The sequence below is a fragment of the Lacerta agilis genome, chromosome 15 (assembly GCF_009819535.1).
Source record: "Lacerta agilis isolate rLacAgi1 chromosome 15, rLacAgi1.pri, whole genome shotgun sequence".
Taxonomy (NCBI): Eukaryota; Metazoa; Chordata; class Lepidosauria; order Squamata; family Lacertidae; genus Lacerta; species Lacerta agilis.
The window spans coordinates 41,889,741-41,912,890 of NC_046326.1; the positions used below are offsets into that span (position 1 = coordinate 41,889,741).

The 23,150-nt window shown below is 48.9% G+C and overlaps 1 protein-coding gene across 3 annotated transcripts in view; it reads left to right on the forward strand.

The window, feature by feature from the left end:
• Window positions 1-23,150, forward strand: part of SSH2 (slingshot protein phosphatase 2) — a 76,996-nt gene that overhangs the window by 25,891 nt on the left and 27,955 nt on the right. For all 3 annotated transcript variants that reach the window (XM_033172016.1, XM_033172013.1, XM_033172014.1), the window contains exons 2-3: window positions 14,563-14,666; window positions 16,333-16,397. In XM_033172016.1, coding sequence (XP_033027907.1) covers window positions 16,359-16,397 — 39 coding nt within the window. In that variant the 5' untranslated portion in view covers window positions 14,563-14,666; window positions 16,333-16,358. The remainder of the gene's footprint in view (window positions 1-14,562; window positions 14,667-16,332; window positions 16,398-23,150) is intronic.

Here is a 23,150-nt window from a genome sequence, read left to right on the forward strand (position 1 = left end):
TGGCTTTGCATGCCGGATCTCAGCCCCCTGGTCCTCGCTCCGTTCTGGCCGCTGCCTCCGTCTGGAGGACTTCAGAACCGTTAGCCCTCCCCCCTTGCAGGACAGTGCCCCTGGCTGCTGTAACCACACACCCCGGCTTAAATCTGGTCTTCCTTCCCCCTCTTATGTAAAGGCGGGCCATTCTATTCTCGGCCTCCACCTGTGGGTCCGAGCTGGCGGGCCGGCCTTGGCTCCGCACTCGCCTGCCCTTGCCTTGTTGCCTTCCCGCCCGTTGCCACAACACGGCCTGTCTCCTGTTTGCTCGGCCCTGCATTTTTGCATGGGCTGCAGCTTTGCCTGAACAATTTGGAGCGGGCTTGGGCGGCTGCCAGGGTGGTGGTGGTCTGGAGCTGCATAGAAGCAACGGGAATCTCTGTGTGGGGTGTCAGAAAGTGGGTGGTTGTGTGGCCCACACTGCGTTTATTTATACATTTCTCACATTTTACATACCACCTTTTCTTTTCCTGCAAGGAGCTGAAGGCTCCCTCCTCTCCTTTTTATCCTCACTGCAACCCTGTGGTGTAGGCTAGCCTGAGAGAGGCAGTGAAGGGCCCAAGTCCAGCCAGTGAGTTTCCTGCCTCTGTGTGGGATTTGAACCCTGGACTCCCAGGCCCTACTTAGTCTGATACTCTAACCCAGTGGTTCCCAACTGTTCTTGATCCACCCCCCTTGGTTTCTTAAATGCCTCCCCAGTGCCCCCTTCCCTATAAAAAGCATTATTGAGAACAGCGGTTTACACAACCCACCAAGGAAGAGAATAACACAATAAAATTCAAAACAGTAGCGATTTTGATTGCACATTAATTCAAAACCCAGTTAAAACTATTTAGTTTAATTAATTCAGCAGAACTGCTGGACTTGGTCCAGTGGTGCTCCAGATGTTGCATGGAAAACATTTTTCCGCATTCTGACTAATGAAAACAAAAGGGTAAAGGAAATTTATACCATAAAAAACAACCCTGCAAGGTAGCTTAGGCCAAGAAAGGCAGTGACTGGGCCAAGGTTACCCAGTGAGCTTCACAGCCTGGTTGGGATTGTCCCCCATGTCCCAGTCCAACACTCTAACCACTACACCCTGCCCCACTTTGCAGGCTAGAGCCAATTCCCGTTGCCTAATCCCTTTTCAGTGGCCATTGCCCTGCCTGCGTTCCTCTTCCCTGTTTTCTCCTTCATGGTTCCCAGGGTGTCTTGGTCGAGCGCCAGGGCAGCCCCGGCCATTGTGAAACTCTGCAGGGCAGGCTGCGCCCCGACAATGATGCCTCCTCAGAGACACTTCCGCTGGTGGTTCTGCTCTGAATTGTAGCTGTTTTGCAAAAATCCCACTTATTTGCTTGGCACCTAAGTGACATTTTAGATAAGGAGAAAAACACTTCTTTTCCCCCCTTTTTGGACAGAATGTTTGTAGTTCAGCATTTAAACAGCAAAACAAAAATGCTGAGTCAAGACAAAGCCTGTGATCTTGAGAGGAGAACATGCTATAGAGAAGGGTACAGGGGGTGGGGAGATGAGGATTGCAGCCAAACTTTCAGGCTTTATTTCTCTTCTAGCGCAGAGGACAGGGGAATCCTTTGACCCTTCAGATGTGGCTGGACTCCCAGCTGCAATCACCTCTGAGCCTTGGCCAGTCTGGGAGTCCCAACAACATTTAGAGGCTCATGCCTCTCTCAGCCTCACATGCCTTGCAGGGTTGTTGTGCAGATAAAAATGGAAGGAGGCAGAGACAGACTATGCACACTGCCTCAAGCTCCTTCAAAGAAATAATAAGGAAAAAACAAAGATCATAGGGACCAGTCAAGTTTCTAGTCCACGTCAAACTGAACTGCCTTCTTCTTAAGGGTGAGCCAAACAGCTGGAATTTATAAAGTGCAAGCAGAAATAGGGCATCGGAAGAAAGGAGGTCACCTCTGCTGTAGCCCAGAAAGGGCAGAGAGGCCACTCTAGGCTAACCCACTTCCCATGGGAACAAATTTCCGGCCTGGTTTCCACCTCTCTGGTGTCCATTGAGCCCTGCATAAGAACATAAGAAGAACCTGCAGGATCAGGCCAATGACCCACCTAGTCCAGCACTCTGTTCTCACAGTGGCCAACCAGATGCCTCTTTTGGGCAACCCAAAGCAGGAGTCTAGCACATGAGCAACTTTCCCCTCCCGTGGTTTCTAGCAGCTGGTATTCAGAAAGCGTTGCTGCTGCCTCCAATGCTAGTAGCCATTGATAGTCCTCTCCATGAAGTGGTCTAATCCTCTTTTAAAGGCATCTCCATTGGTGGCCATCGCTACATCCTGTGGGAGAGAGTTCCATAGGTTAACTCTGTGCTGCGTGAAGAAGGACTTCCTTTTATCAGCCCTGGATGTCCCAAGCGGCACCTGAGCGCCACAGCAGCAAGTCTTCCCCACCAGCGATTCCCCAGCAACTGGCATTTACTGCCTCCGACAGAGGAGGGAGAACAGAGCCATTGTGGCTTCTGGCCATGGGTAGCCTTCCCCTCCACGAAAAGGGAGAAGCATGGCTCAACCCAGCATGCGGAGGGTCAGCTCCTGTCTCACCTCATTAGGCAGAACATGAAAAGGGAGGCAGGAGGCGGGAGAGGGAGAGAGCGCTGTTGCAATTGCAGACTCGCTTGCTGCTGGAATTTTCTGCCTGCTTCCGTCCAGCAACCGGCTGCCCCCGCCCTTTGCTTGCAAAAGCAAACAGGTGGGTTTCTTTCCTTTCCTTTCCTTTTGAAGCCACAATCACACACTCCTCAATCAGCTTAAGGGAGTTTGGTTTCTCTTTTCAATAAACCCTCTGGGCCAGGCCACTCCTGCAAAACAGGCTGACTTTGTACAGGTCCTGAAGAAGTGTATCTGAAGAAGTGTGCATGCACACTATGAAAGCTCATACCAATAACAAACTTAGTTGGTCTCTAAGGTGCTACTGAAAGGAATTTTTATTTTATTTTATTTTGACTATGGCAGACCAACACTGCTACCTACCTGTAATTTGTACAGGTCCGTTCCTCTGAATTGCTCCTTTTGTTGAATGGCCGTTGGGCAGGGAGGAAATCTTTCCTCTGAAGCTGCCTTGTCCTGAGTCCATCTATCTCAGTGTTGCCAACACTGGCTGGCAGCAACCCTCCAAGGTTTCAGGCAGGGAGTCTCTCTCTCCCAGCCCTCCCTGGAGACGTTGAGGGTTCAACCTGGGACCTTCTGCCAGCAAAGCAGGGGCTCTTTCCACAGCCGTCCCACCGAAGCTGATATTGGACAGCTTTCCCTGTTCCCGGAGCCAGGAAATATCCAAGTAGCTAAGCGAAGTGTTGAGAGTGGTCAAATGCTACTCTGGGGGCCCAGCTCCTGCCCTTTGCCTTAGAGAGGTAGTTCCCAAAGTGGGCAATAGCTCCCCCTTGCAGTGGGATTAACTAGGGGGGGGGGGCTAAGAGGCAAGGTGGCTGCAGGGAGGTGCAAATGACTCTCAGACTTTGAAAAGCTGGTTTCCCTGGATCAAGTTCAATTTTGCTGATTTGATTAGACTAAACAGTTTTAAATGGATCATGAATAATTGTGCAGTTAACCATTACTGCTTTGAATTTTATTGTTCTCTTATCTTCCTCCATGGGTTGTGCAAACCACTGTTATGATTTGACGCTTAGGGTAGGGTAGGGTAGGGTAAGGGCCTCAGGGGGTGAATTTATGGCCTCAGATGGTTTGCGATGAACGCGGTTTGTAACCAAACTCCCTGCTGCACCTCACAGAGCTCTTCTGCTCGCCAGGTCTGATGCGGAGGAGCGCCTGCCCTCATTTTAACGAGATTTGAAACGCAGCGGTGACAGCTCTGCCCGCCTGGCCGTTTGTCTTGCTTTTGTCGAAAACTGCCTGTGCTGAATGATTGATGGAAATTTATTCCAGGAATAGAGAGCTCCTGGTAAACCGATCTCCATCCGGGGAGCCGATGGTGGGGAAACGGCATTTCCAATTTAAGAGGCCATTCTATTGAATCTTTGCGTCAGATGTTCCTTTATGGGACAGGGATTTTTGGGGGGTGGATGGGGTGAATTGGAAGATGCTTTTCAACTGGTAGAGCCCTGCTGGGTTATATAGTTGGCCCTTCTTTTACCTGGAACAGGTGCTCTAGCACTGAGCCATGGTTGTTGCCCTAAAAATAAGCATAATAATAGAATTGTAGTATTGGAAGGGGCTTTCCAAGAGTCATCTAGTCCAACCCCCTACAATGCAGGAATCTCACCTAAAGCATCCCTGACTGGTGGCCATCCAACCTCCTAGGAAGGGCCAAAAGACCCTCTAGTCTGGAATTCTGCCCTGATGCAAATCAAAGACTAAATAAGATTCCAGTCCTCATGGGTCTTAATAAAGGACTGATTTAAATAGGAACAGAACAAGTAGCCTTGTACTGAATCAGAGCATTGGTCCGTCTAGCTTAGTGATTCATTGATTGCGTTTACCTGTATATCCCTTTTCCTCCAAGGAGCTGAAGATTGTGCACATGGGTCACTCCCCCCCCCTCATTTATTCCCAACAACCCTGTGAGGTAGTTTAGGCTGAGAGGCAGTGACTGGCCCCAAAGGCCACCCAAAGAGCTTCATGGTCGAGTGAGGATTTGAACCCTGGTCTCCCGGGACCTATTCTGCCAAGCTAACCTCTGTACCACACTGTATCTCACTGTTGACTACTCTGGCTGGCAGCGGCTTCTCAGGGCAGCAGGCGAATTATTCCTCAGCCCTCCCTGGAGATGTGAGCAGGGATTGAACCCAGGACCTTCTGTGTGCAAAGCAGATGCTCCGAACCACTGAGCAAAGGACCATCCCCAGATAAACGAATGTGGCTCATCTTGCGTTAGACAAGCTTCCCTGGTTGGCGTGACCTTGCTGAAGTCCTCCTATTGCTACTGTTTGTGGCTTTTTGATTTATTTCCCCCCCTCTTTGGAGAAAATAAAGGAAGAGCAACATTTGTGTCTAAAATGCATTTCCCCCTTTTGTGGGGAGTCAGCGACTGCTGCTGGCATTCTGCATTCTTTGTCCGGCTGACGTGCCCTCCATGGCAACTCCGAGGGGCGACCGATCTGGTAGCCTGGATACGGCGGTCATCGCCTTCGCGCTCAATAGGCCTTGAGGCCCTCCCGTGGAAATGTCTTCGGGGGGGGGGAGAGATTGAGATGGGCATGCGTCCTTCGAGCCTGCCTTTTTCAACAACGCTCTTTGGTGTGACGCAGGGCAGAAATTGCCCTTTCAAGTGGGCTATTGTGCTCTCCTGCTCTCCGTATGCCTTCAGCCTGCTATTAAGGCATCTTCTCAACCGTAACCCCCCCCCCATCACAAGTAATATCCAAACTTGTCTGCCCACATATCCCCATGCTCATCATTTGGAAGCATGCACTTGGAAGGAAAGAACCCGATATCTTAACTTTCCAAAAGTGTCCCTCCTTGGTTGCTAGTAGGCAGTCTTTACTCACCATAGGCGACCAGATTAGTGGCTGTTGGTAAACCTGCTTTTACACCATTGGTGGTATAACCCAGCAGGCTGGATGGGCACACATGGCAGTATTCTGTGACTCATTCATCGGAATCTCAGGTTTGTTTGTTTGAAAAGCAAGTTTCTAGCCATCAAGTTTCCAAAAGCTGTGGGTTAGAATTTCTAAAGCTCCGTGTTTGCTGAGCAGTATTTCAATGGCTCCAGTGCCCAGGTCAAATCTCTGTTGAGGATGAGAAGTGGAAGGATAAACTTGATTTATTTAGCATTTCTGGCACTAGATGAGTCAGCCTGCTCCAGTCCTAAGGGCTTGGGGAGGGTAACAGATGTTAATTATCCCCAGCTACACAAAAAACCCCAAACCAAACTATGTGAGAAACACTTTTGTAAGGTCTTCATCAGGTGTTGTATAGATCTGCAGGTGCATGGTGCTCACCTTTAAAATCAACACTGCTTGTGGAATCCAAGTCAGAGAACATGGGAAGCTGGCGGAAGCTCTCTGGGGTTTCAGAAAAGGCTTCTCTCCCAGCTCTGTTTGGAGAGGTTTGGGATTGATCTGGCGACCTTCCTTCTACATGCAGAGCAGATGCTCTGCCTCTGAACCTAGTCCTCAAAGCACAAATCTTTTTCTGCCTCGCTCTCCCAACCTACGGCTTGTCCGAGGGGGTTCTGATGTCAAGGGAGGGTTGACAAATTGCCGGGGTGCTGCTGAAACGAAGGCGTCTCTTGATCTACCGCCCCAGGAGTTCTGCATGCCTTGCTGAACCCGCCTCTCCCTGGGTCACCCCCTCCTCCTTGTTCCTTTGCCTGGAATCATGAATCGACAGGCTGATTTCTCTTTTCAGAAGTGAGTGCTGACTTCAGATTTCCCCCTCACCTTGAGTCTAATTAGAGAAAGGGCCTGAGTTCCTTGCATGGCTTCGCCTAAATATAGATGAGTCTGGGCTCCCTGACTAATATGGAGCTCCTTGACTCGGCCTTGCAGTCCTATTCAGAGTGACTGTAGTGTCCTAGACTCACTTAGCAATGCATGGCCAAAGGCATTTTTTGCAAGTGACCCCTCCCCCTCCTTTTAGCCTCTCTCTGAGTTCTTCTGTGACTTGAGCGTCTAGCTTTTTAATTTGCCTGAAGGGGCTGAACTGGCAGGTGGGATCATAGTTGCCCCTCTCACATTTTGTAATGCAACCTTGCATATCCTGTCCACGTTTAGGTTAGTTTTGCATTGGTAGGGTTTTGAGATGGGGGCTTTCCTGGTCGCCTTTGGAGAGCAAAAATGGTCTCCAGCCAACCATGCAGAGAATGAAAAGGGGGGGGGGAGAGAAACTTGTAATTTAGGTTTGTTCACTGCCCTGCACACCAAAAAAAATCAAGTTGCAGGAAAGGAGATTTCAACTAAAAGTTAGGAAGAGCTTCCTGACAGTAGCATCTGTTGGGTAGTGGGGCAGCCTCCTTTGGTAAGGGGTAGATTCTTCTTCCTTGGAGGTTTTTAAGCAGAGGTTGGATGTGCACCTGTCAGGGATTCCTGGATTGTGCAGGGGGTTGGAATAAATGACCCTTGGAGGTCCCTTCCAACTCCACAATTCTATGATTCTATGCTAATCTCTTTGTTGTGTGCTAAATGTCTAATGTAGCAGGGAGGATAGACTGGTACAAATGTTGGGATTTTGTGACTTTTGCCAGGAGGAGCATCATACCAGGTCAACCCGCTTGCCAATCCGCCCTGCTGTTGCCCATTGCAGCCTCCACCAGCCTGGCTCCCTGCCGACGTTTTGGACTACAACTCACCACCAGGCTCAGTTAGCAGAGGCTGGGGCTGGTGGCAGTTGTAGTCCAAAACATCTGGAGGGCACCAAGTGTGGTGATGCCTGTGTGTTCTGGCTGACAGGGGCTCTAATTCGTCCTGGGCAGAGAAGGGTTTTTCCAGAAGTAAGGAGGCTGCCTGCTGCAACTCTGCACGAGTCATTGCTCTCTGGCCTTGCCTCTTGCTACTCTCCCTCCTCTGTGTTGGGGAACTTTACCATGTTTGGTGTGATGGCAGCATTCAGAGTGGCCTGTCCTCAAAGCTTCCTGTTGCATGAGTCGCTCCCATGAGCACCCAGATCTGTGATTCACAAAGAAATGCAGAGACAGGGTTTTTCTCCACACATGCAGTTCTTCCTTGACTCCCACGTTGTTGGGTTTCAGGTGCCAGTTGAAAACACTTTGACTTTCCTATGCCAGGGAAGTTTCATAAATAAGAAGTGCATATTCTTTCTGTTTTAATGGGTTTGTTGCAATTTTTTAAAGTGTATGCACATATTTTTAGCACTGTCTTATTGAATTCTGTTGGTATGTTTCATGTACCGGGTACCTATTCCTGGGCACTTTTGAGGAAGACCAATAAATAAAGAATAGCTTCTGCTGAAGATGTATTTTGTTTAAGGAGACTTTGCCTGAGGTGTGATTCAGTCATTTGCAAAGGCTCACAGAGAACAATTGAACCTTTTTAAACTTGGCTGACGAAGGTTAAAGACACCGAAACAGGGCCCTGTCCAGGCTTTGGATTATTGTGGTCCCCACCTTGCTTTAAAAGACTTTTATATCAAACGCCGCATTGACACTTTGCATCAAAAGACTCTCTAATGGAACTGGAACCTGAACTATTTGATTTAATATTATTGAACTGAGACAATACACCGGAAAATCTTCAGTTTGTGAAAACTATTCAAAGATAAAGTTTGTCCTCCTGATGGGACATACAGTGGTACCTGTGGTTACGTACTTAATTCGTTCTGGAGGTCCGTTCTTAACCTGAAACTGTTCTTAACCTGAAGCACCACTTTAGCTAATGGGGCCTCCCGCTGCCGCTGCACCACCAGAGCACAATTTCTGTTCTTATCCTGGAGCAAAGTTCTTAACCTGAAGCGTTATTTCTGGGTTAGCGGAGTCTGTAACCTGAAGCGTATGTAACCTGAAGTGTATGTAACCCGAGGTACCACTGTACACACTTGAAAATTGCATCATTATATAAATTGTATGGTTGTACGTTTCTTGTTTCCTAAGGTTACTGTTGAGTTGTGAATAGGAATTATTCTCATTATTGAATGGTAATTGTTGGCCTGAGTTCTTTGTTTGCTTTCTGTTTGCGAAATCGTAGCTGTACAACTGTAGGAGAGACTTTATTTTTATTTTAGAGTTTGTAGAAAGAGCTTTCATTGTTTTTAGATTTTAAAAAATGATTTTATCTCATATGCCACTTTGCTAAAGGTAGCATGGATCTTGTACCTATACATAACTGCATGTCTTCTGGTAGCAGCTTGATTGTCTGTCTCTTTCATTGTACAAAGTCAGTTGTGTTTTAATACCCCCATTTATAATTTTATCCATTTCATTAGCACATGATTTTATATTTTAGCTTTATAATCAATATATCTTTGTGTCAAACTTACTTGGTTGTTGTTTTTCTCTTTCTGTGTAGTTGTTCAGTGTTTTTTTTTTTTTTAAACTGATTCATACATTCGAAAACAACCCATTTCCTGGTGTATGGGTGAAACCTACCCCCCCTCCCAGTTTGTGAAAAATCCACGTGTTTCTGGGTGCTTGCTCAGTGTCACCGTTGTTTATGTGTATGCTGCCTTTCCGTAGTTAAACCCATGCGCAAGGAAAAGATTCACATAGTTACAAAAACAGGACAAAAGTAGCCATAAGCAAATAAATAAAAGCATGTCAAAACAGACACAACACAATTAAACAGTACCCACATAAGTCATAATAAGATCTAAAAATAGAGATACAAAGAATTAATAATGATAGCAGCAAAACGTACATTTCAAAAATTTAATCTTGACTGCAAGAAAAATTCCTCAGCAATATTTGTGTGTCTTGGTTGCAGAAATAACATCCCCTGGAGCTTTTCCACCTGGAGTCGGCAAGCAGGCTTTGGTTCAGGCCAGTGGCAGACATTTGTTACGTAACCAGACCGTATCTGTGTGGGGTTGTTTTTTCTTTTGGTATGTTGATAAGATTTATTATTGCTCTCCTGCCTGCCAGTGCCTGGGTGTGTCCAGGGTGCCAGTCAAAATAACCTTCTCAACTCTGGCCAGCTATATGAACTCAGGGTCTGCCTCGCTACACGGCACCTTTGGCGGGGCATGTGTGTCTTGTGCTGGATCAATCTGTCTTGATGCAAAATGGTGAGCTCGTGTGTGACAATGTGCCTTTTTATCAACTTTACAACACTTTATTATTCTCTCTGTGCAACATCCAGTCCCTATATAACAGCTTTCCCCTTCCTGATGCACTTGTGCGGGTGTCTTTTGGCTGGAGCTGATGGGAGTAGTAGCCCACAGCAGCTGGAGTGCGGCAGGTTGGCAGAGCAGGGTGTGTAGTACCCAGCCCTGGGGCTTCAAAGAAAGCCTCTTCTCTCTGCATGTGCTGCAACACCTTGTTCGTTGGCAAGTCAGCACAGCGCCACCCCACCCCCGGCTCAGCTGCCCCTGCAACCCACCCCATTGCCTTGTGGGTTTTCGAGGCACCTGCGGTCGTGCAGATGTTTGCATCAAGCAGCTGTGAGCCGGCGTGACTTTCCCACGCTTGGCGGGGCTGGACTTCCTTTCTCAGAAGGCTCCACTTCCCTGTTCTTTCTCTCCCCAGCTCCGTAATGACGCGTTCGGCGTCTTTCTCTTCCCTTTCTCTCCCCCACCCCTTGCCCCATCATCTCCTAGGCTGCTGGTTCTCATTCTCTCTCTCTCTTACTGTGTGCTCAGAGCTGTGTTTACCCTGCAAAGGTAGCTGAAATTCTATGCCCAGAAGACGAAAGAAAAAAACACATAGATCATGGAAAAATGAAGCAAGTTCCTCTCCTTTCTCTGCACCAATAACCTACTTATGTACACAGGCGCATAGGAAGCTGCCTTATGCTGAGTCAGACCTCCCCGACCAGCAAGCTCAGGATTGCCTGCACTGCTTAGCTAGCAAATCTCCAGGGTTTCAGGCGGGCAGTCTTTCCCCTGGTCCCACCTGGAGATGCCATTGGGGAATGAATCTTCTGCATGCAAATCAGATGCTGTACTCCACGTGGTTCTGATTAAAGGGCTGATTTAAACAGGAATGTAGGAAGCTGGCTTATGTGGAGACAGACCAAGAATCTAGTCCTCATGTTTCTTAAAAGAAAGAAAGAAATGGAACCTCCTTATACTAAGACCACTGCTCCATCTAGCTCAGTATTGTCAACACTGACTAGCAGAAGCTCTCCAGGGTTTCGGGCAGCTGTCTCTCTCAGCCCTACCTGGAAATGCCAGTGGGGATTGAATCTGAGACCTGCATATATACCGGTATATGCAGGCACCCCTCTCGCCTTTTTGGATTTCACCAGGCTTTATATTTTATTTATTCATTCAACTTCTTAGCTGCCTTTTCACCATCAGATCCCAGGACGGGTTCCAGAAACAGTTCTAAAACCACCACAAAACAAGAAAAGCATGCAAACTCCCCCCCCCAATTTCATATTTAAAAACAATTCCATCTATATGAAATCAGCACAAACGTTTAGAAACAAATGTTTAGAAACGTGTGCGAAGCAGTTAAAAGTAGTTCCTATGAAAGATGCAGGCTGCAATAAAGATTCTTACTTAAAAGGCTTCTTGAAAGAGGAAGGTCTTTGAACTGTGCTGAAAACAAGACAGGGACAGCTTACAAGCTTTCTAAGCACATCACGAGGGCTAGAAACTTGGTGAAAGTGCAAAAAAAGAGAGCTTGTGATGTGAAGGGCGGGACGAGTCCTCCAACCAGTGCAACATCCTGTTTTTGTGGATTTGCAGCCGTTCATATACATGCCTCCTGTGCAAACTTTCCTTTTGAGCAATAAGCAATCTGTGCCAGTGTTCACCTGGGGCTTATCTCTGAAGCTGATACGTGGCGTGCTCAGATTTGCATAGGCGAAGCAAAGGTGTGCATTCCGCTTGACCTGTCTCCAGGCGAGCAACTAGGCTTGGTTGTATTTTTGCAACTCTGCCCCATAATAATCTGCTTTGGGCCTTCTTCCTTGTCCCCCCCCCCCCCCGTTTTGGGTTCCTGTTTTTGTATCGAAGACAATTGCTGCTTTTCTGTTCATTCTGTTTGTCTTCATTTGACCTTCTCGGGTCTTCTCACCTCCCGCCTCTGGTTATGCACGAATAATCTGTTTTTCCACATTCTTAAGAGCAAAACCTCACTTAGCCTCTCCAATAGGGCCTGTTTTGGAGACTGGTTAGCCTTTTGAACATTTTCTGATAGGAAACCACCCGGTTCTGAAGTTGGCAAGGAGATCTGGAAGGGATCAATTGTGTGTGTGTGTGTGTGTGTTGCATTGTGGAGATGAGACGCTGAGCTTTGCAGAAGATGCAGATTTTGAAGAAGAGAAGCATCGAGTTAGGGTAGGGAGCCAACAGGTAGAACCAGCTGCTGTGCATGTCACCTAGGAGCAGAGTCCAAAAACCTCTGATCTGGGGGTCCACCTCTTACCAGCATTGCAAAATGGTTACCTGTTTAAACCAGCCTTCTGGCTGGGGGAGCAGTAGTCCCAAACATCCAGAATGGGGCAGATTGAGAAAGGCCAGTTTAGAAGCCCATGTGGATGTGGATCAACCCTGAAAGAAATCCCACTTGGTTTGGCTCTCTCTTCTCTGTCTCTCTATAAGTCACGCTAAGTGAGGTTCCTCACTGGAAGTCTAGAGCTCCTCACCTGGAGATGGGGCTCAGGTGCACCGGATTGCGGGCTTTGTGCCCAGAGCTTTTGAGAAGCCGAGGCTCGATAACATCCGGGGTGGGGGTGGGGCAGTGTTTATTCCGTGACGTGGGAAGCAGAATGGTTAGATAAGGTCATAAATGTTGATGATTCAGCCACAATGATAAAAGGTGATTCATGGCCTGCGGCACCGTTGTTAGCTGGCCTCTGCTTTTGACTTGTTACTGGTCCTGTGTTTTTCTTGCAAGTTGCTTAAAGGGTGCATAAGAAGATCAGAAGTGAGCCTGGCTGCTGGATCAGGCCGGGGGGGGGGACATCGAGTCCAGCTTCCTGTTCTCCCTGTGACTGACCAGATGCCAGATTTGGCCACCCCCACCCCGATTAGAGAGATGCAAAGAGTCATTAACCTGTGGGACTCACTTCCACAAGATGTGGTGGTGATCATTAGCTTTGAAAGGTGATTAAGGAAAGGGTGTATCAGTGGCTACTAAGTGGCCACTTAATGGAACTGTCATGCTGTTGCTAGTAACACATTTCTGTCTCTCAGTCCTAATAATTCCTATTAATAAAAAAAAATTCACCTCACGTACTTTTGAAGCTAAGTGTTTCCTGTTCCTGAACTTCCCGAGGGTCCTAAATGTATTTTTCCTGGAGCTGCTCCGCTGCACTTTTCCATCAGATGGTTTTCTGGGCAGCTCACAACAGATTGCGGTAATGCAAAAACAAAACAAAGAGCTTTTCCTTCCAGGCATTTGTCCAGGAAGCGTTTGCAAAGTTGGCCTGCTCTTTATCTAATTCCCCTCCTCTCAAAATAAAAATAAATAAATTTTATAGGTTTCTTTTTGCAGCAGGCTGGGTGCTTTAATTAAACTTCCCTCTCTTTAAATAAACCCCACTGAAGATGCCAAATAGACTTGCCCGGTTCATTAAACATGAGAAGGAAAAGGGGGGGGAGGCAGGAGGAGAGGTTCCTGGTCTCTCTTGGGAGCATTTAAATGTTGGCGGAGTTGAGTTCTCTTTTTTTTAAGCATGGGACAGAGGGAGTCCTTTTGGCAGCGCCGGGGTGAGTCTGGATCGCTTAGCACCGTGGTTTCTGATTGACCCCCTTTTTAAATAAAAAAAAAACACACAAAGCAAAACAGGAACAACTTTGTGTGTGCGAGAGAGAGCGTGGGCCCCGGCTTCTGCGGAAGAGATCGGGAGTGAGACTTCTAACCACAGACAGGGCAGCTGTGATGGATTTCGCAACAGATTGCAGATGTCTTTTCAAATAAAAATAGGGCATTTGAGAAGCCAGCCACCTTAAATGTCTGGGTGGTTTTTGTTTTGCTAGTGTGTGTGTGTGTGTGTGTGTGTGTGTGTGTGTGTGTGTGTGTGTGTTTTAAAGAACCATTTCCGAAAGGCAGGCTGCTGCTGCTGCTGCTGCTTCAGAACATTTGCAGAGCTGCCTGGGCATCAAAATCCCCGTCAGACTGGCACGTGGCCTCTGAATGCCAGTTACTGAGGACCCTCGGTGGCAAGAGTTCCCATTTGCTGCTGGCCTGCTTCCCATTTGGGCACTGCAAGAGCAGGATTCCCCTTTTGCCTGATCCAGCAGGACTCCTCTGATGTTTAGCTGTGATTTGTGCCTGTCAGGGGGTTGGGCTAGATGCCCCCTGGGGGTCCCTTCCAACTCTACAATTCTGTGTGCCCATGTACCCTGCTAGCAAGCAGTCCATGGAGGCAGTCTCATTGTGGTCCTTCCTCTCCACTCTGAGCCAACCCTGTGTCCCCTTCATGCACTCAGACCCCATCATGGTCTGACCCCGCATACGGTGAGGCCACATTTCAGCATTCTGTTGTGGGGGCCTCTCATAAATAGCAGGAATATTTGCAACCCCACGTTTCCTCCCCAGGTGCTCAAGGCTGCATATGTGCCCGTCCCTCTGCCTTTTAACAAAACCTCCCAACGACCCTGCGAGGCAGGGGAAGCCCAAAGAGAGCGACTGGTCCAAGGTCCACCCAGGGTGGGTTTGGACCCAGGTCTCTGTGGACCTGCTACTCTGAGCACTGCACAACACTGCCTCTTCAGGGTGATTGCAGCACTGTGATGACTGTGTGTGTGTAGGGAGTGAATTGGTGATGGAGATGGGGGGTTGCATGTGAGCCCCACAGCCACTCTGCCCCAAGCCCCCCAGTATGGCTCGCCCAGTGCCATAAAAAGGGGGGGAGAGGCTGATTTCATGCCCCGTTCTTCCCCCACTTTGATGACAACAGTGCTGTTGTTCTGGGTCCAGGACCTTTCATGCTTTCCCCCAACGGACAATATATATGAGGTTTTGTTCCCCTTTTAGCTAATTCTCTGTTTTTCTCTCTTGCAGCATCAGTGAAAGTTTTCTCACGGTAAAAGGTGCCGCCCTCTTCCTCCCGCGTGGAAATGGATCCTCGACCCCCAGGATCAGCCACCGGCGCAACAAGCATGCAGGTAACGCCCCCCCCTCCCTGTACTTTCCCCCACACCCCGAAATCAAAAAGACCCAGGTCTCTCCCTGTGTTTTTTGCCTATTTTGGGCTGCCCAAGAAAATGGCCTCAGGCCGGCCTCCCCCAGCCTGATGCGCTCCAGCTGTTTGGGGTTAGGGTTCCCATCAGCCGCGGCCAGCCAAGTGGCTGATGGGAGTTGTAGTCCAAAAGAGCTGGAGGGTGCCAGGTTAGGGAAAGGCTGTCTCAAAGCACTATAAAATTTTATATACATCCCGCAGCATACAAAGGAATAATTCAGTACTACTCCTTCAGTAATAAGCGGTGTTGTTTTTCCCTCCGCATTGGCAAAAAGTAAGAACCTGCAATATAGTTATCTGTTGTAAAGTCTAACCTTCTACTATAATTAACACGCTGAAATTATGCTTAATCCACAAACAAACCATACGCAAGTAATCCTGAAATGAAATTAAAACTCATTATTTTACTTTCTGTAATTATACAGTATAATCATTGCGGACGTTCTGCGTACAGCTCAAGTAAACAGGCTTTTACAGATGATAGCCCGTTTTGGAACTGTTTACTAAATCGGCAGCCTTTCTTCCTTAAAGACGTTTTCCCCAAACCAGAAAATGTCATATGTTAACATTTTGTTTTATTGTTCCAAAACGTTATGAACCTACAATACCTTTCTACAATGGGAGGCGGGGGGAGCCTTAGAGCCAGTGGGGCAGGTTTGTCTGTAAAATTGCTCAGTCATTAGAGCATGAGACTCTTAAACTCAGGGTCGTGTTGTTTGAGACCCGCGTTGAGCAAGAAGATTCGTGCATTGCAGGGGGTTGGACTAGATGACCCTCGTGGTCCCTTCCAACTCTGTGATTCCATGATTCTTTGAACTATGTCCCCCGGTGCTTCCCCCAGGAATCTCCCCTAATCATACCCTGCTCTGCACCTTCCTCAGATGCTTTTCCCTGGCTGGAATGTCTTCCTGAACTGTGGTGGTGCCTCTGTGGGCATTTGCGGCAGCCGCCACCTGAGGCAATTATATCTGTTTGCCCAATGGATGGGCCGGCCCCAGTTAACTGTCCATGATCCAGAATTCCACTCACCCAGGGATGTGGCCGCAGTGGCAGGGTTGTGTGGGGCTGGCTTCGTGGTGAGGAGGAATCCCGGCAACCTCCAGAAAAAATGTCTCTCTCTTTCCTTTGCGGTTTGAAGACGGGGAGGCGGAAGAATCTCTTGCTGCCTCCTGCCTTTGCCATCCTGCAGCTCTCTGCATTGTCATCTGCATGTGCCAGAGGACCAGGGATCATGAGGAGGTGGTAGCAAGGCCTTGTAAGCAAAGCTGATATTTGCTGCACCCCTTCTCCATGGGCCTTGAAGCCTGAACACGGAAATGTTTGGGATTTGGAGGAGAGAACCTGTGTTTTGTTCATTTGATTTAATGCTCTCGTATCCCACCTTTTTATCCACTGAGCTCAAGGCGGTGTATACATAGTTTTTCCCCCACTCCTCATTTAACCCGCACAACAACCCTGTGAGGTAGGTTAACCCCTGAAAGTTTCATGGCCAAGTGGGGATTTGAGCCTGGTCTCCCAGGTCTTAGACTGACACTCTTCTAAGCACTGTACCAAACAGGCTCTGTACCTTGATTCTTCCTTCTCCACCCCAGGTGACCTCCAGCAACACCTCCAAGCAATGTTCATGCTGCTCCGTCCAGAGGACAACATCAGGCTGGTAAGTCTCGCACACATGTCCTTTCCTTGCTCTGTGGCTGACGCCTTAGGGTGCCTGTGACGGTGCTTCTCCCCCTTGCTGTAGTAAAGTGCCCTTGGCGTCTCGTTCCCCCTCTCTTGGGAACTTGATACGCAATGCTGGTGCCCACCTCCTTTGAGAGAGGTGTGGAGCTCAGAGTTCAGAACCTTGGGAATCCCTGTTTTTAAAGCTTCCAGTCCTCATGGTTGACCCAGCAAACAGGCAGACATCTTCTCTTGAAACTCTGGGAGTGATGAATGAACAAAAAAGCCCTGGCATTCAAAGCAGGGGAGGGCAGTCAGTGCCCTTCCTGGCCCTTTAGCGTGAACAAAATCAGAATGAACTAATGCAAATAAATACATAAATAACCACTGAGAGTTGGGAACAGCCAACCCACATCTTCCTGGCAGAGTAAGCATTTGCTTACAGAAGACCCTAGGTTGGATTCCTGGCATCTGTGGTTGAAAGGATCTCTGAATCAGGGGGTGGGGCAGACCCCTCCCTGGCCTGAGAGGCTGTGGAGGGCTGCTGTCAGTCAGAGGAGATGCTGCTTGGGCTAGATGAACCTGTGTTGTTCACACACAGCTTCCTGGGCACTTTAAAGAGGAGTAGACAAATTCAGGGCAGATGCAGGCACCAGTGGCTATATTCTCCCTACAGTGTTTGGGGCCTCTGAGAACCAGTTGAGGGGGATCTCAAGAGGGGAGAGAGCTGCTCCTGTAAGGCTCAAGTCCTGCTTGCGGGCTTCCCTTTGGGGCATCTAAGTCACCCCTGTAGAGACAGGAGGCTGGACAAGACGGGCCGCCCTGTGGCCTGATCCAGATGCAGGGCTCTTCTTCCGATGTTCTTCTGATGGTTTGCCAAATCCTAGAACCAGTTCATATTCCCACGAGCAGCACAGAGTTGAACTATGGAACCTGTTCCCACAGGAGGCAGCGATGGCCGCCAGCCTAGATGTCTTTAAAAGAGAAGTAGAGAAATTCATGGAAGAGGAGAGGGCTACTGATGGCTCCTAGCCAGGCTGGCTCTGCTCTGCCTTCACGGTTGGAGGCAGCAATGTTTCTGAATCCCAGTTTCTGGAAACCCCAGGAGAGGAGAGTTGCTCTAGTGTCCGGATCCTGCTTGCTGTTTTCCCATTGGGGCAGCTGGCTGGCCGCTGTGAGAACAGGATGCTGGTCTAGGTGGGCCATGGGCCTGATCCAGCAGGCTCTTCTTGAGGAGCAAGTCATGAGCCCATCTTCCCCCATCCCACCCAGTCTCTTGGCAAACCTCTACTGGTAGTTAGTGTTCATCTGGTGGGTGGGGTGTGCTCAGCACTGCCGCCGGCTCCCAACCGATCAGCAAATCATTGTTCTGTGCGATCACTGGCGGCTTTGTACGTTTTCCGTGGGTAGCTTTCTTGGGTTATTTTTGATAAATTGGGCTTTCAAGCAAGGAGGACGAGGGGTCGCAGACGGGGACAATGGGGCCACTTTGTGCAGTACCAAATTGGGAGAGCCAAAGTCATGCCGGGGTCACTCTTTGATCATCCGCTCCTGTTTGTGCTGGGCCGGTTTCAGTCAATACTCGGAGTTGTAGGGGTAGCAGGGAACTTTTGAGTGGCCAATCCCTGGGCAAAGGAAGGTCTTCCTTCCTTGGATGCCCAAAGAACTGACTTGATTAACAATTTTTATTTTATTTTAGAGTGTTAAGGACTGCCTTTGAGAAGACGGTGTTGCCTCCTGGTCAGATTTAATTACCTCCATGTATAAAAGTGATAGAAGAAAATGGGTAGAGAAAAGCTTTTCCTCCTTTTCTTGTAACGCTAGAATTCATGGACATTGAGTGAAGCTGAGTGCTTGAAGATTCAGGATAGATAGAATAAAGTACTTCATGCAGTTTCTGGGAGGTAGGACTTCTTCGCCTGCCACCTGCAACAACCAGAGGCAGAATTCATCTCTTGTTTCTGCGGTGAGAGAGCATCCCTTCCTGGGCTGCCATGCTCAAGGCCATTAGCAACCCAGGACCAGGTTGCCTGAAAAGACCCCCCTGTCTGCCCCCTGTAGACTTGTGAGATCGCTTAGGTCATTGGAGAGAAATTTTACTCGTGGCACCATCACAGACATCACAGGGCAGTGACCCCAAAATGGTCGTATGTGATGCCTTACCTACCAGCTGCTTCAAACGTCATTTAAAGAGGTTTTCTTTTTTGCACAGCCTGTAAGAATTGACCTTGTTGTTCCTGGATTCCTGTTTATGTAACACTGCTTTTTAACATGTTGTTTTTGTATGCCACTAAAGATTGATTTTTTTTTAAATCCTAAGCAGTTTAGAAGTGCTTTTGTATAGATAATAAATATACAGCGCAGGCACGTTTAGATGTGCTTCGGAACTCAGCTTTCCTTGTCAGAGGAGTTGGGATTTATTGATTTCCCCCTAAGCACACCCTTTGATCCGTGCAGCCCTTCCGAAATCCAGGGATGAGACCCTTTCGGAGGAAACGTTTGTCCTTTCCTGGATTATGGAAAAAGTGCTGACGTTGGTCAGAGCCTAGAAATGACGCCTAGCTCTGTGGTCCAAGCCAGCTTTCCAGTTTAGAAATAGCCCCGGTTAATGGGCAGATAGCAGCAGGAAGTTGCTATATTTACACTTGGTTCCCAAACTTGAGTGGGGTTGGGGAGGGAAGAGGATTGAGAGAGTGGCTTGCTTTTCCTGAAGAGTAGTTTTTGGTGGCCTTTCAGGGCACAGCAGCGGAGATCTGGGTCTCTAAAAACCTGTATTGTTGTTTTGAGTTGTCGGGAGGCATATGCCTGTAGAAAGACTGCTTGCTGGGCAGGAATCATTACAGCAAAGTGTGGCTAACATCTCTGAGAGATCAGAGCACCTACTTCCCATGCAAGAGGTTCTAGGTTCAAATTTCATTTAAAGGCACCCTGGGTATCAGAAACGGAAAAGGCCTTTCCCCAGGTCTTGGAATTCTCGGCCAGAATATGCAGAACGGACTTTGTATCATAGAAACAGAGAGTTGGAACGGACACCCCCCTCCCAGGGTCATCTAGTCCAATCCCCTGCAATGCAGGAATCCCGGCCAAAGAATCCCTGACAAATGGCCATCTTCGCAAGGGGTGGGAGATACTATTTCATAGCAAGGGGTAAAAATGCCCCCAAACCATTGGAGCATTCCCCACTTGAGTTTAAAGGCGGTTCTTAGGTTGGCAGGGGGGCAGAATCTGCTCTTCTGCTATTTGTGTGAGACTTGCACATGGCAGCCCAGATCAGGGGTGGGGAATCTGAGGGCCGCAACCTCCAAGGGGCCGCACACCAGCAGTAGGTAGGGCCAGGCACAAAGGTGGGTGGGGACAAGAAATGTAGATTTTGCTTCTGTACACTTAGCTAGTTTCTGCACATGCTCAGACACCCCCTCCATCCTCCATCCAGGCAACCAAGAGGCATTGTCAGGCTTCCAGGACACTTTCCAGCCAAGCAAAAGTACTCAAGGAGGGTGTGAAGTCCTTGGGGGGGACATTTGGTCCCCATACCTGATCTTAGAAGTTACTGGAAGTTACTAAAAAAAAAAAAAGCCAATGCAATTCTGGGCTGCATCAACAGGAGTATAGTATCTAGATCAAGGGAAGTAATAGTACCACTGTATTCCGCTCTGGTCAGACCTCACCTGGAATACTTTGTCCAGTTCTGGGCACCACAGTTCAAGAAGGATACTGACAAGCTGGAACGTGTCCAGAGGAGGGCAACCAAAATGGTCAAAGGCCTGGAAACGATGCCTTATGAGGAACGGCTTAGGGAGCTGGGTATGTTTAGCCTAGAGAAGAGAAGGTTAAGGGGTGATATGATAGCCATGTTCAAATATATCAAAGGATGTCATATAGAGGAGGGAGAAAGGTTGTTTTCTGCTGCTCCAGAGAAGCGGACACGGGGCAATGGATTCAAACTACAAGAAAGAAGATTCCACCTAAACATTAGGAAGAACTTCCTGACAGTAAGAGCTGTTCGACAGTGGAATTTGCTGCCAAGGAGTGTGGTGGAGTCTCCTTCTTTGGAGGTCTTTAAGCGGAGGCTTGACAGCCATCTGTCAGGAATGGTTTGATGGTGTTTCCTGCTTGGCAGGGGGTTGGACTGGATGGCCCTTGCAGTCTCTTTCAACTCTATGATCTAAAATAGATAAAACAGAGCATAAGCTTTTCACCCAACCAATCTATACCTGTAGCTTTGACCAGGACAGATAAATAGTTCATTTGTTTTTTAAACCATGGGAGGGGGCGGGTATGCTGTGTCTTAAGCCTCATGGGGATATGCATACCTAAGCAGCAGAACCTGGTGGGCCAGTCTTGTGATTGGTGCAAGCAGCATTTGTAAACCTCCTGGACTGGAGGCCCCAGGGTCCAAAGCTGCCTCTTTGGACTGTGTGTCCCCCCCCCCTTGGAAGGACACCCGACAGTGAGCAGGGAGGGGAATGACTCCTCCTCCTGCTTGTCCTAGAAATTTGCTCCCCTCCACCCTTGGCGCTCAGCAAATCCTGTTTCGGCAGCTTGAGGGCAGGCCGTCCCCTTTGGCCTCTCTGGGCTCTGTTTAGCGGTGATCTTATGTCAAAACCACCCTGCTAATTATTGCTGCCCAGATTGGTTTAGCAAAGCAAATTAGATTACGCTAATCCACTTGATGCCAGACAGGCCACTGGAGAGCTAGCAGGAAGCTGGAGTCCATATAGAGAGTTAAGGGGAAAGAAGCTGCATTTCCCCTTTTAGCGTCTGCTGGCTTCATAGCAGGACATGCCTTGCACTGTATAAAGCCCTGCCGGGTCACATTAAACCAGGGGGTTGCCAGTGTGGTGCCCTTGGGTAACCAGGGGGTTGCCAACGTGGTGCCCTTGGGTGACTGCGTGGCCATCCATACTGTCTAACATACCAGCAAAAGGTCTCAGTAACTATCCCCTTATTTTGTTTTTAAAAAACAAAAAACCCAATGCACAAGAGGGGCTTTTTGCTCTTACTGCTCAGTTCCTGTCTGCACGAGTGGCTCAGCTTCTCCCGCATTGAACATACGCCCTACCCCTACGACATGCCCATATTTCATTGGGAGCCAGGATTGGATGCTTGCTCTCCCTTCCCTTCTGAGCAAAGCTGCAAATGTGTGAGTGCCTCCCCGCTGCTGCCATCAAGGAGGGGAGGGCAGGCCCACTCCAATTTGTGTTCCTTTCCCCCTTTTTTTGCTCTTTTACGGGTGGCAGCTATTACGCCATGGGGACACGGGTGGCCTCTGGTCTAAACCACTGAGCCTCTTGGGCTTGCCGATCAGAAGGTCAGCGGTTCGAATCCCTGCGACGGGGTGAGCTCCCGTTGCTCGGTCCCAGCTCCTGCCAACCTAGCAGTTCGAAAGCATGCCAAAGTGCAAGTAGATAAATAGGTACTGCTGTGACGGGAAGGTAAATGGCATTTCCATGCGCTCTGGTTTCCGTCACTGTGTCCCTTTGCACCAGAAGCAGTTTAGTCCTGCTGGCCACATGACCCGGAAAGCTGTCTGTGGACAAATGCTGGCTCCCTCGGCCTGAAAGCGAGATGAGCGCTGCAACCCCATAGTTGCCTTTGACTGGACTTAACTGTCCAGGGGTCCTTTACTGTTGTTGTTGTTGTTGTTGTTGTTGTTAATTATAGGAGAGGGCTATCAGTGTCTACTAGTCAGGGTGGCTGTGCTCTTCCTGCCTGGTTGGCGGCAGCAATGCTTCTGAATAAAAATTGCTGGAAACCGCAGGAGGGGAGAGTTGCTCTTGTGCTCAGGTCTGGCTTGCAGCTTTCCCACTGGGTCATCGGGTTGGCCACTGTGAGAACAGGATACTGGGATAGATGGGCCATTGGCCTCACCCTGCAGATGCTTCTTATGTTCGTAAGGCTGACACCTGCTACTTAACTAAAATATCTCTGTCCATGCTGGTTTTCTGTGCCACCAGGGACCAGATGGGTTCCTTTGAAAAAGCCCCAGCGAGCAGGATTTGCAGGGTCAGCCCTTCCCCTATTTGACACCCAGTTCCCCAAGTTACACTGCTATTGGACATGCACGCTCCGTTTTGACCCTCATGGGACAGTTGTACCCACTGGCAAGTCAAAGGAAGTACGAGTGTTGTACCATAAAACCACGTACTCATTCGTAACTGAAGAAGAAGAGTTTGGATTTGATATCCCGCTTTATCACTACCCGAAGGAGTCTCAAAGCGGCTAACATTCTCCCTTCCCTTCCTCCCCCACAACAAACACTCTGTGAGGTGAGTGGGGCTGAGAGACTTCAAAGAAGTGTGACTAGCCCAAGGTCACCCAGCAGCTGCATGTGGAGGAGCGGAGACACGAACCCGGTTCTCCAGATTATGAGTCTGCCGCTCTTAACCACTACACCACACTGGCTCTCTGAAGCTGGTGCTCTGTTTTGTCCCACAGATCTGTAGGGAAAAGCCACCGGGCATTGGGGACAGATTTCCCATGCCTTCCTGGGGAAAACCACGGTTTCTAGCTCTCTGCAGTTGGAAGCTAAGCCACACAAGACTCCCAAGGGGTCTCTGGGGCAGGATTTGTTCAGGGAGGGTGTTTTACTTGCACGGTTTACGCCGGTGCCGGAATGCCACTTCCTGTAGCCCCGAGCCTGCCTTGGAGGAGCTCATCTGAGGTTTCAGGCCCCCCACCAGGGCCCTCCCATTCAGGAAGTTCTTAGAAAAGAACCACGACTGTTTAGCAGAAGCGGTTCTTTCTGTGG